We start from the raw sequence: 12,608 nt of genomic DNA on the forward strand, positions 1-12,608 counted from the left end.
AACATATGTTTTCAGCACACTAATGGTCTGCACTTGGTTGGATGGAGTCGTTGCAACCTTACCATCGCTGCAAATATATCCACCTCTACCTTCCAAATTCCAGGATGGGATCGGCACACCCCACAATTCGGTATAAGTTTCTTATTTTCAGAGGCATGGGGAGCGCCAAACGGAACATATTTCATTTGTGGAAAACGAGCCTACCCATGGTTGCCAGCCCAGTGGTCTGGCTCATGTTATTTAGGATATGTGGTTCCTCATATCCGTGTTCAAACCCACACCCCCTTCGGACCTAACCACAGACCACAAAGAAAATTGGCTGATTGGGAATATTATTTAGGTATAATATTTCCACAAGCCGGCATGAACTTTCTGAGTCGAGAGTTAATTCAAATGGCTTCGACTTTAGAAGAATTAGCAAATTCTACCTCATCTAGTCTGAAGGCTGTTAATGATGAGATGGTAGCCCTCAGAACAGTGGCCATGCAGAACCGACTAGCTTTAGATTATGTACTGGCGGCCCAAGGAGGAACTTGTGCAGTAATTGGCACTGAATGCTGCACATATATCCCTGATAATTCTGAGCACATCTCAGATCTGGCCCAACACATTTACAATGAGGGACAGAAATATCAGGACTATTATACTGAAAATTGGGGAATTGGATCTTGGGTAAAGTCTGTGTTTGGGGCCTGGGGCGGAACTTTTTTACAGTGTTTATTTGTAGGAATAGTATTGTTTATATGTGTAATTGTAATCATCACGTGCACAAAAACATGTATCACATCTTGCCATAACCGTGGAACGAACAATGTCATGGCAATACATACCTGTTCGCCAAGAAAGGAAAGATCTGCCCTGACATTGTATGTATAAAAATAGGCTACACTGACGTATGCCATATTTTATAAGGGGGGAATGAAGAAAGATGTGAAGACGGGGGTTTGTATTTAATCTTTTCTGTAGGGGGTTTAGACTTCCAAGTCACAAGCAGGGGTTTATGGCAGGAAAGGGGGTTAACTGATAAGGAGTGCAGATGCCAGCTAGGAACCCCCCTGGGTGTAATGTTAAACTGACCATTTGCCCAGAACATCATAAACTGGCCAAATACCATGAACCCCCCTCTTTACCATCAGACCGAGTGACGTCAGAAACGGAGAAGAAAACTGTATATAACCCAAAAGTTTGTAACAATACGGGGAACAATACTTCGGTTTTGTTGTTTCTTGCGGGAAACAAGACTTCGGCTTTATTGTTCCTTGCATGCAATAAACTCATCTGTTTCACTTCATCTCGGGATCAAGAACCTTATTTCTTCTGTTACAACATCACTAAGACACATTTATTCTGTCTGGCAAATGTGCCTTTGCGGCAGTTTTTCAGAAGAGTACTTCATAAAACACTTATTTATTGTTTACATTGATTTATAAGCTGAGTCTGACTCTAGGAGAAAAAAAGGGAAGCTTGGAAAGAGTTTAAGGATAGCCCTTACCACGATTGGCGGTTTAACCTTCTTCTTATGGATGTATGTCTCCAGTTCTGTTCCCTTGGCCCTGTGCTTGAAAGAGTCAAAAACCTTCCTCTTTGAATTCTGAAGCTTCTTGCAGATCTTGCTGTGTTTCTCCAGCCTCTCTACAGCAAACTTCCCGTGACACAGTTCACAGGGCACCAGCTGAGGGTTTCCACTCTGGCTATTCTCATATGGAAATTGCTCAGCGGTAGGGCACATCAGACTTGTAGGGGACAAATATCTGTTTTCCACTGACAGAGTTTGTTCATCCAGACATGTGGTGTTATTTCTGAAGTGGCCCTGCGCGGCCTGTGCCGCTGACACGTCGCTTTCAGGGAGCCTTGCTTTCTTGAGATACTTTCTCCTTCCACAGGGGACGTCTTCTAGCCCACGGCTGCAAGGGCTCACTTGACGTCTCTCCTGATGGGAAAGCGCAGAGGGAAAGTGCGATTCTGCGCATCCGCCATCTTCCATTGGAGAACCATAATCAAGGTTGTCTCCTCTGATAGGAAGGACTTTCCTTGGAGTGAAGGCTTTTTGCTTCTCCATTCTGCAGGTCAGAAGAGGCACGGCCTTAGAGCGGTGGTTGGCCCATGGTCCTCTGGGGCAAAGCTCGCTCTGCCTCGCCTCTATTTTCCCTTCCGGCCACCTCTCTGGAGTCTTCCATCTCTCTCGGAACCATCCTCAGCTCCTCCTGAGCTCTGAAGAGCTTCGCCTGCATCATGGCCTCCTTCTGGCGAATCTCGTCCTTCATCATGGCCTCCTTCCGGCGCATCTCATCCTGCAGGCTGGTCTCCCTCCGGCGATGCTCCTCCTTAAGCGCGGCCTCTGCCTCGGCCACTTTTCGTAGCTCCTCTTGCAACTGAAAGTGCTCCTTCCCATTGGCATGAGAAGGGCATTGCCCTGGAGGGGTCGCCACCATGGGGAGGACAGTCCTGTCCTTAGGTTTGCGTACTCTTGAGCCCCTCCTGCCCGGCCTCTCGCAGGGCCTCTCATGACCATCCTGAGGCGGGGTGGGGGCAAACAAGGAATCACTCTGTGCGTCCGGGCGGTCCACAGCCCGAACCTCACCAGGGCCGGAGACTTTCCTGTTACCCATAGGCTTCAGGGGGTAAGACCGATCATACCCCACAATGTTCTTCTCGGGGCCCTGTTGGGCTTGGAAGCGATAGCTGTTCCCCATCTTCTTCTCCGCAGCGTATTTGACATATTGGAAACATTTTCTCATCTTCTGTAGAGCTGCCTCCTGCCGCCGATTGTACATGGCGATCATTTTTTTCTCCTTTTCCTGCATCAGTTTCTCTTGGAAGGTGTCCTTCAGAAGCTGTATCTTGGGAGGCGGGCAGTACGTGGAGATCAGATCCTGTTGCCTTAAGGGCGCGGGTCGATTCGAGTCTGTGTCCTTCGGGGAGGGGGACAGAGCACCAGGCTTAGGACTGGGCTCCATTGGCAAATGAGATATGAGCTTTGTTTCCCAGGTATCTGGAAAAGGCAAAAATGGCAAATAAATGATATCCTGCACAGTCTAGTATGGTCTAATAGAAAAGAATAAAAAAAAACAATTCAGGAAATACACAACTTTTTAATATTAAACCTAATGGTGTTGAATGCTGCATGCTGACTCAGTAGGAGACAGATCCTAAACATAAACATTATAATAAACATTTGTTTCCCAAATAACATTCTCAATGTTCAGAATGCTTAAAGTCATGAGCTTTTTTAAAAATGTTTAACTGAAACCTGGAAATGTGCTATTTCATTTCAAAGCTTGTATTATATCTATGATATAAATGTTTTTTTATATAAAATTAACCCATTATGCAACAGGGGTTTGAGCAAAAGTCACTGTGAATAAGGGAATTTATCAATATTAATTAGCCGTTTCACTACATTATAGATAGCTGAAGGATTATGATACAGTATATCGATTTCGCTACAAATTGACAAGCATATTTGATGACACTTACCAAACAAGTTTTAAACAGCGGAGAAATAGTTCACCACGACGATAGCAATGCAATGTTTGACTGCATCTCCCTATGTGATATATCTGTATTTGGGTATATACAGATCACGTAATTCAGGGAGCACTGTTACGTCAGGTCACCAACCATTATTACGACGCTCATATGTCATAGAGCTCCTTAGGATGTTTGTATAATCTTTATCCAAATTTTCATATGGCCGCAGTTACGGCGTTTATTTTACAGTTAATGTAACAGGGTGTCATTATATTTTTCTGTCTTTATGGTGGCAGACCACTTAAATAAATCTGAGTAGGCGGTTTCTACAAGTGGGTCAGATAAAATATTAAATATACAGTAAAAGCTCACACCTATTCATACCCTTTATGTACTGTATATCTACAATTACGTATACTACGTATACAGTTATCGTATACTATAATACGATAACTACCATTACAAAATGTCTCCCTTTTGATTTGAAGTGGTTCTTTTAAATAAGTAAATTGCAATCACTTAGCCTACATCTGAGCTCCTAATTCATCGCGACGACGGACTGAGACTCCAGTCGGATTTGTGAGAAGGGGTGTGCCTGTTTTAAAACCGATTCATACGTCTTAAACACATGGACATAGATAGCAGTCTGTGTTATATAATTTATCTTTTTATTTTATTTAAATTTAAGTATCACATACACATTTTCAAAGTAACTGTACCCCTTTTAATTATGATCCCCATCGCTCACAGCTCCGAAGGTGAGACGAGGGCTACTTCAGATGGGATTTCCAATATTTCTCTCTTAGCTTGTATACCGGTGGAAAGGAGAGGGGTCTTAAAACGTGTTGATAGTAAGATTGGGATGTATTTGCAGTCTAGATATAGTTTTTTTACTGTTCGGAGCCGCCACAGATTCATTTTCTTACGACTGCTTTTCTGGATGACAATGACAATGCAAACGATGGTGTTAAGGCGAGGCTGTGCCTTAAGGCTCCTCTGCTTACAATATTCAGCGCGTAAATCGCAAACGAGCGCCTTCCCTTACGATGAAAATGCAGAAAATAAGACCACGAGATTTAAACCTACGGCTTATAAATTTATGCGTAAACACTAAAACCGTATCTTTAGCAAAACTGGCGAGACAATGTGTTTTATCATTTAAAAAAGTACTGGAAAATAATTAAAGGTTATCACGATAAACAGAGGTTACTGATCTACTACTGTACGCTGTGACCAAAAATGAGAGTCCCCCGATCCTCGCAGCCTTCATGCTTTGGTCTTGGCCTGGCCGTTTTTTTTAAGATAATGGGGTCAAGTTAAGAAATTATGCAAGTTTCTAATCAAATCCAAGGGCGCCTCGATCTCCTAAACATCTTTAGAAGGCCGACGGACCACACTGCACGGTCCGGGTCCGGGCCCTGACCCGGTTCTGGATAATGCCAGCTTAAAGTGAAAAATTCTACTGTACATATTATGTTTCTTATTATGGTATATATGTATAATATAGCGCGACCGCTTCACGAAGCTAGAAAGAAAGTTATCCGCCATTTTTATTTTACCTGCAATTGAATTTGCCATTAAAATCATTATTAATACCGCAGCTGCTAAATAACTTACCTAAAAGCGTTCAGATACAAAAGCACTTGAGCTGTAATGTTTGTATACTGTTGGCCCGATGACCTACTTCAAGAAGAATTGTTACATAGACCGCCAAGGACTGTCATCACACTTTACGTCATAAAGCGCTTTAAAACTTTAGACAAGTTCAACACCTCATATTTTGTACTGTTTATCATGGTAAAAGCAACTCAAAGCAATTCTAAAAATGATCGAAAGGTAAAAATACAAGCTTATACGAGCTGTCGTTTTAACATTTATAACATATAACATATAACATATAACATATAACATATTTATAACAAAACATATATAATCTATTTTAATAAAATAGAAAAGTGTTATTAGTCTTCACTTAAAAGCTGTTAGAAGCTGCCTTTCTGACAAGAGAGTTCTGTGAGTTCCACAGTCTCAGTGCATTAAAGTCAAAACCAGTTGCTTTTTATTTCCTGTTTTACGACAGAGCAAGGAGGGTGTCCACAGACCACTGTGCACCTGCAGACTGATATGGGGGGTAAAAAGTCTAGAAGTTAGTAAATAAGATTTTAACATATGTTCTAAAACACACCGGACACCTGTACAGTGATGCCAACACAGTGATCTGAGCTCCTTCTTTGAGTTAAATCCTAGCATCTGCATTTTTTACAAGTTGTTGCTATGGCAGAGCATGACCAGAGCATAACAGAAACCACCCATTTTCTAACCGCTTCATCCAATTCAGGGTCAGGGGGTCAGGGGGTCGCGGGGCACGGGGGAGCCAGAGCCTCAGAAAGTAATAAGCAGGAGATACCTGGGACTGGATGGTAGTCCAATGCAGGGAAGACACAGACACTCACCAATTATCCCAGAAGCCAATTAACCTACCAGTAGTTCTTTGAACTGTGGGAGGAAGCCGGAGCACCCAAAGCAAACTCATGCAAACATGGGGAGAACATACAAGCTCCATACAGATAGCACCCCAGGTCCAGAAGTGTACCCAGGGCCTCAGCACTGTGAGCTAGCAATGCTAAACGCTGGGCTACTGTGCATGCTAATTTCTAGGCATCAGGTGATCAATCAGGTAGTGTTTCTCAGATAAAAGGACACCAGTTATTTAGTATGAGATTCAAATTGACCTCAGAACAAAATATAACTTATGTTATATAACTTATATAGAACTTACTACAGCATAACTGTCTTATTTGGCTCTTGTAGAAAATATTAACAGCATGCCTATTAAACATACAGTATCTAGCAATCAGCAATCAAAATAAAAACATTTCCAAACATGGAAACTGCCCAGTTAATGAAGCATTTCAAAGACATTAATCTATTCAATAATTACAGTTTTAAGTAGATAACAGATTTATATTCAGATTATGAAAGCATCATAACAACTGCTGCTTGTGTAAGGAATCCATGAATACCACTGTACATGAGAATTCCACACCTATTTGTAATCAATACACAAAATCCTATTGAATTTCAGGTACTTGTTTATTCAGCATTGCTTGACTCCGCGGACTCCTTGTTGTTTCAATATTCTAGCAATAGGACTAATCGCCAATACAGTGCCGTTGTAATCTATTCCTTCTGCCAGCAGAGGACGGTATTCGCACAGCCAGTTCAGGATAAGATACGGTCCTCGCAGTTCACAGTACAACTGGCCAAAGCCGTATTCGGAATATGCTCTCGATAACCTCGTTTAGTTTAAGTACGGCCATATTTCATATCAACCCACAGATGCATTGCATAAACACAAGAATTCTGGTTGTACTTAAATTGACCTTATACGTTTTGGATTATGTTTAACCTTCTTCAATTTCTTCAACCATATTTTGAGATGATTACGTTTACAGAAGCAAATATTATTCAGTGCTTTTTCTTCACTCCTTTAATCAAACCCACATTTCTATAAGGAGGGCCATTGTGAAACTCCCCAAAGTGAGCTGAATTAATCTTTTATTCTTCACACCTGCGAAGTCATTCCTTCATTGTGTAATATGAAGGCCTTTCATTATTCACGTATACTACAACATCTGAAAATAATGGGTCTTGAAATAGTTGAATGAAAGAAAATCCTGAATAACTCCTCCAAATGCGTGTTACACTTTCATCAAGTACACACACTTTGAATGTGATGAACTATAAAAAGTTATTTTAACCATACCCAATGGAGCTCAGGAGTGCGATTGCATACACAATCATGTTTTCAGTGTTTGGACATCAGCCGTACATCAGAACAATCATTTCACTAACACAGCTCCGTGTTGAGTGACTTCCCTCCAAGAACACAAAGTCACTTTCCCTTAGCAATTATTGCATGGACTTTGATTATCTGTCTTCTGCATCAAGCCCTGTATTATATACGGTACAAAGCCAAGCTTTGGGATAGTGCTTTGTTTGGATCCTTGTCTTGATCCTTTTGGATCCCAGGCTGCTCATTTGCAAATGAGTTTTGACATTAATTATAGTGACTATAGCAATGAGCTGGCACTGTGGTTCACAGATCTGGGGTCCTGGGTTCAATTCCTGGGGTGCAGTCTGGATGGAATTGTATGTTCTCCCTTCATTTGTGTGGATTTCTTCCAGGTGCTCCAGTTTCTTCCCACAGTCCAAAGACATACAGTACTAGTAGGTTAAGGTGGAACTACAGTCCCAATTTTGCAGACACAAAATTATTTAATTTCAGTCACATAATAAAATCATTGACATTATAGAAAAACTTTACAAACTCAAAATTGAGCACAAAATCATGAATTTTGTGAAAGGACTGTAAGTTACGCCATGTTGTAACAAATTCGCATTCAAGTTCCACACAAATTGCGATGTGATGCAGCCCTTCCTGCTCACTAATCACTGTAATGACTAATGCAATGTGATGTAGGAGAGAAAGGGTATAGGTTATGCAGCAAACATTTCACTGCAAAAAACGTTCCATTCCAAGGTTCTTTATGCAGAGTTAACAATGTAGTATTATTTATTGGCAAAAACGTAAAAAAGTTGAGAGTTATATTTCCATTGGATTAAACGAGATGTATTCACAAGCCTGCTCCTTTACAATGTCATAGGGCCACAACAGATTATAGGAAGTTTTGCTGCCTCGTTCTGAATCGCAGAACATGGTAATTCTTTAACCTTGAAATGTAGTCTATTTTGTGATGTAATGATGCAATGTCCCTTTACTGAGAGCCAGCAATCAACGGATGTGTCTGATCGTGAATGGTTTTCCCTGTTGTTTGTTGTATTACTTGGTGTTGCATTTTAAGCTGTGCATGAGGCAGGACCCGGAGGCTGCTGCTTCTGCTGGTGCTTCTGCTGGGATTGAGGAAGAGCTGAGCGCCATGTAAGGCAAAGACACTGCGTTCCACTTTATCAGGTGCCTGGAGTGTAAGAGCTGCAGATAATATTGAGTCACATTAATCCCAACATATTTCAAATATTATGAAAATTAAATAAATTAAATCAAATAACTTTCATTAAAAAAATCAATCACTCTTTACCTTGCTTTTTCAGTTGTTTTTAAGGAAAAGTGATGCCGAGAATGTGTGAATACTGCTTTTTGATGGTTCCAAGACCAATGTGACCTGTTCTATTGCCTGCTAATTGTACGTTCCAGGTTGAAAAATTATTTTTAGGAGGTCAAGGTGTATGAATGATAAGAGAAAAACTGAAATAACCACAGCTACGCAAACACCAGTCCACCAAAAAAAAATCATTTAATTAAAATAAGGTAACATTTTTTTTTCATCATCATACGGATGAACTGTGCTAAATGTGTTTCTAAAAAGAAAAAGCAGGACGTGAGACGTGAGCCAAGATCATGACTCTTTTGCTCTTCTTCACATCAGTTTTCATCTGCGAGGAGGAGGAGGAGGGCGGCTCCTGATGTGCTGACACTTGGGGATGTGCCTCTGTGCCGGCCTGGGGGCAAAGCGCCGGCCGCAGTGAGGGCAGGGCACGTAGTCGGGGTTTGGATTCGCGGGGGGCTGGGGCAGGTTCACAACTTTCCCTCCTTGCGTGATCACCTGCTGCACCTCCCTGGCCTGTTTGATGCTCCGAATGAAATCCTCGTGCTTCTGCCTCCAGTTGTTCTTTCTCAGCTGGGAACAGGAAATGAAACCAATAAAACAGCTTCCAGAAAAAGTCCAGACCAGCACTGCGTACACAGTCTGGTCGCAAACCATTCACAAGGCAAGAAAATATCAATACAGTAATAACGTAGCTTTCTGGGGCCACCTTTCAGGTCATTGGGTAGAGAGTACAATTTACGTAGTTATGGTTTTGTTTCCTGTGAGTGCTATTTGCTTGATATGTAGATTTTTACAACAGAATTCAGAAGTCACTAAGACACATTTATTCTGTCTGGCAAATGTGCCTTTGCGGCAGTTTTTCAGAAGAGTACTTCATAAAACACTTATTTATTGTCTACATTGATTTATAAGCTGAGTCTGACTCTAGGAGAAAACAAGGGAAGCTTGGAAAGAGTTTAAGGATAGCCCTTACCACGATTGGCGGTCTAACCTTCTTCTTATGGATGTATGTCTCCAGTTCTGTTCCCTTGGCCCTGTGCTTGAAAGAGTCAAAAACCTTCCTCTTTGAATTCTGAAGCTTCTTGCAGATCTTGCTGTGTTTCTCCAGCCTCTCTACAGCAAACTTCCCGTGACACAGTTCACAGGGCACCAGCTGAGGGTTTCCACTCTGGCTATTCTCATATGGAAATTGCTCAGCGGTAGGGCACATCAGACTTGTAGGGGACAAATATCTGTTTTCCACTGACAGAGTTTGTTCATCCAGACATGTGGTGTTATTTCTGAAGTGGCCCTGCGCGGCCTGTGCCGCTGACACGTCGCTTTCAGGGAGCCTTGCTTTCTTGAGATACTTTCTCCTTCCACAGGGGACGTCTTCTAGCCCACGGCTGCAAGGGCTCACTTGACGTCTCTCCTGATGGGAAAGCGCAGAGGGAAAGTGCGATTCTGCGCATCCGCCATCTTCCATTGGAGAACCATAATCAAGGTTGTCTCCTCTGATAGGAAGGGCTTTCCTTGGAGTGAAGGCTTTTTGCTTCTCCATTCTGCAGGTCAGAAGAGGCACGGCCTTAGAGCGGTGGTTGGCCCATGGTCCTCTGGGGCAAAGCTCGCTCTGCCTCGCCTCTATTTTCCCTTCCGGCCACCTCTCTGGAGTCTTCCATCTCTCTCGGAACCATCCTCAGCTCCTCCTGAGCTCTGAAGAGCTTCGCCTGCATCATGGCCTCCTTCTGGCGAATCTCGTCCTTCATCATGGCCTCCTTCCGGCGCATCTCATCCTGCAGGCTGGCCTCCCTCCGGCGATGCTCCTCCTTCAGCGCGGCCTCTGCCTCGGCCACTTTTCGTAGCTCCTCTTGCAACTGAAAGTGCTCCTTCCCATTGGCATGAGAAGGGCATTGCCCTGGAGGGGTCGCCACCATGGGGAGGACAGTCCTGTCCTTAGGTTTGCGTACTCTTGAGCCCCTCCTGCCCGGCCTCTCGCAGGGCCTCTCATGACCATCCTGAGGCGGGGTGGGGGCAAACAAGGAATCACTCTGTGCGTCCGGGCGGTCCACAGCCCGAACCTCACCAGGGCCGGAGACTTTCCTGTTACCCATAGGCTTCAGGGGGTAAGACCGATCATACCCCACAATGTTCTTCTCGGGGCCCTGTTGGGCTTGGAAGCGATAGCTGTTCCCCATCTTCTTCTCCGCAGCGTATTTGACATATTGGAAACATTTTCTCATCTTCTGTAGAGCTGCCTCCTGCCGCCGATTGTACATGGCGATCATTTTTTTCTCCTTTTCCTGCATCAGTTTCTCTTGGAAGGTGTCCTTCAGAAGCTGTATCTTGGGAGGCGGGCAGTACGTGGAGATCAGATCCTGTTGCCTTAAGGGCGCGGGTCGATTCCAGTCTGTGTCCTTCGGGGAGGGGGACAGAGCACCAGGCTTAGGACTGGGCTCCATTGGCAAATGAGATATGAGCTTTGTTTCCCAGGTATCTGGAAAAGGCAAAAATGGCAAATAAATGATATCCTGCACAGTCTAGTATGGTCTAATAGAAAAGAATAAAAAAAAACAATTCAGGAAATACACAACTTTTGAATATTAAACCTAATGGTGTTGAATGCTGCATGCTGACTCAGTAGGAGACAGATCCTAAACATAAACATTATAATAAACATTTGTTTCCCAAATAACATTCTCAATGTTCAGAATGCTTAAAGTCATGAGCTTTTTTAAAAATGTTTAACTGAAACCTGGAAATGTGCTATTTCATTTCAAAGCTTGTATTATATCTATGATATAAATGTTTTTTTATATAAAATTAACCCATTATGCAACAGGGGTTTGAGCAAAAGTCACTGTGAATAAGGGAATTGATCAATATTAATTAGCCGTTTCACTACATTATAGATAGCTGAAGGATTATGATACAGTATATCGATTTCGCTACAAATTGACAAGCATATTTGATGACACTTACCAAACAAGTTTTAAACAGCGGAGAAATAGTTCACCACGACGATAGCAATGCAATGTTTGACTGCATCTCCCTATGTGATATATCTGTATTTGGGTATATACAGATCACGTAATTCAGGGAGCACTGTTACGTCAGGTCACCAACCATTATTACGACGCTCATATGTCATAGAGCTCCTTAGGATGTTTGTATAATCTTTATCCAAATTTTCATATGGCCGCAGTTACGGCGTTTATTTTACAGTTAATGTAACAGGGTGTCATTATATTTTTCTGTCTTTATGGTGGCAGACCACTTAAATAAATCTGAGTAGGCGGTTTCTACAAGTGGGTCAGATAAAATATTAAATATACAGTAAAAGCTCACACCTATTCATACCCTTTATGTACTGTATATCTACAATTACGTATACTGTATAATACGATAACTACCATTACAAAATGGCTCCCTTTTGATTTGAAGTGGTTCTTTTAAATAAGTAAATTGCAATCACTTAGCCTACATCTGAGCTCCTAATTCATCGCGACGACGGACTGAGACTCCAGTTGGATTTGTGAGAAGGGGTGTGCCTGTTTTAAAACCGATTCATACGTCTTAAACACATGGACATAGATAGCAGTCTGTGTTATATAATTTATCTTTTTATTTTATTTAAATTTAAGTATCACATACACATTTTCAAAGTAACTGTACCCCTTTTAATTATGATCCCCATCGCTCACAGCTCCGAAGGTGAGACGAGGGCTACTTCAGATGGGATTTCCAATATTTCTCTCTTAGCTTGTATACCGGTGGAAAGGAGAGGGGTCTTAAAACGTGTTGATAGTAAGATTGGGATGTATTTGCAGTCTAGATATAGTTTTTTTAATGTTCGGAGCCGCCACAGATTCATTTTCTTACGACTGCTTTTCTGGATGACAATGACAATGCAAACGATGGTGTTAAGGCGAGGCTGTGCCTTAAGGCTCCTCTGCTTACAATGTTCAGCGCGTAAATCGCAAACGAGCGCCTTCCCTTACGATGAAAATGCAGAAAATAAGACCACGAGAT

At 42.4% G+C, this 12,608-nt stretch overlaps 1 protein-coding gene across 1 annotated transcript; it reads right to left on the bottom strand.

Annotated features, from left to right (window-relative positions):
- Positions 1 to 8,810: 8,810 nt before the first annotated feature.
- On the bottom strand, positions 8,811 to 11,010 carry LOC138229299 (zinc finger C2HC domain-containing protein 1C-like). The gene is made up of 2 exons (XM_069186416.1): positions 9,574 to 11,010; positions 8,811 to 9,170 (listed from the first exon to the last, which is right to left on the bottom strand). Exon 1 carries the CDS (start codon positions 10,883 to 10,885, stop codon positions 10,166 to 10,168), a length of 720 nt encoding a protein of 239 aa, XP_069042517.1. The 5' UTR covers positions 10,886 to 11,010; the 3' UTR covers positions 8,811 to 9,170; positions 9,574 to 10,165.
- Between the last annotated feature and the right edge of the window lie 1,598 nt (positions 11,011 to 12,608).

This window comes from Lepisosteus oculatus, unplaced genomic scaffold, assembly GCF_040954835.1.
Source record: "Lepisosteus oculatus isolate fLepOcu1 unplaced genomic scaffold, fLepOcu1.hap2 HAP2_SCAFFOLD_44, whole genome shotgun sequence".
NCBI classification, from domain to species: Eukaryota; Metazoa; Chordata; class Actinopteri; order Semionotiformes; family Lepisosteidae; genus Lepisosteus; species Lepisosteus oculatus.

What these genes read in the sequence shown, in the direction of transcription:
- LOC138229299 (XM_069186416.1), bottom strand. Translation starts at nt 10,885, where the DNA reads ATGCAGGAAAAGGAGAAAAAAATGATCGCCATGTACAATCGGCGGCAG.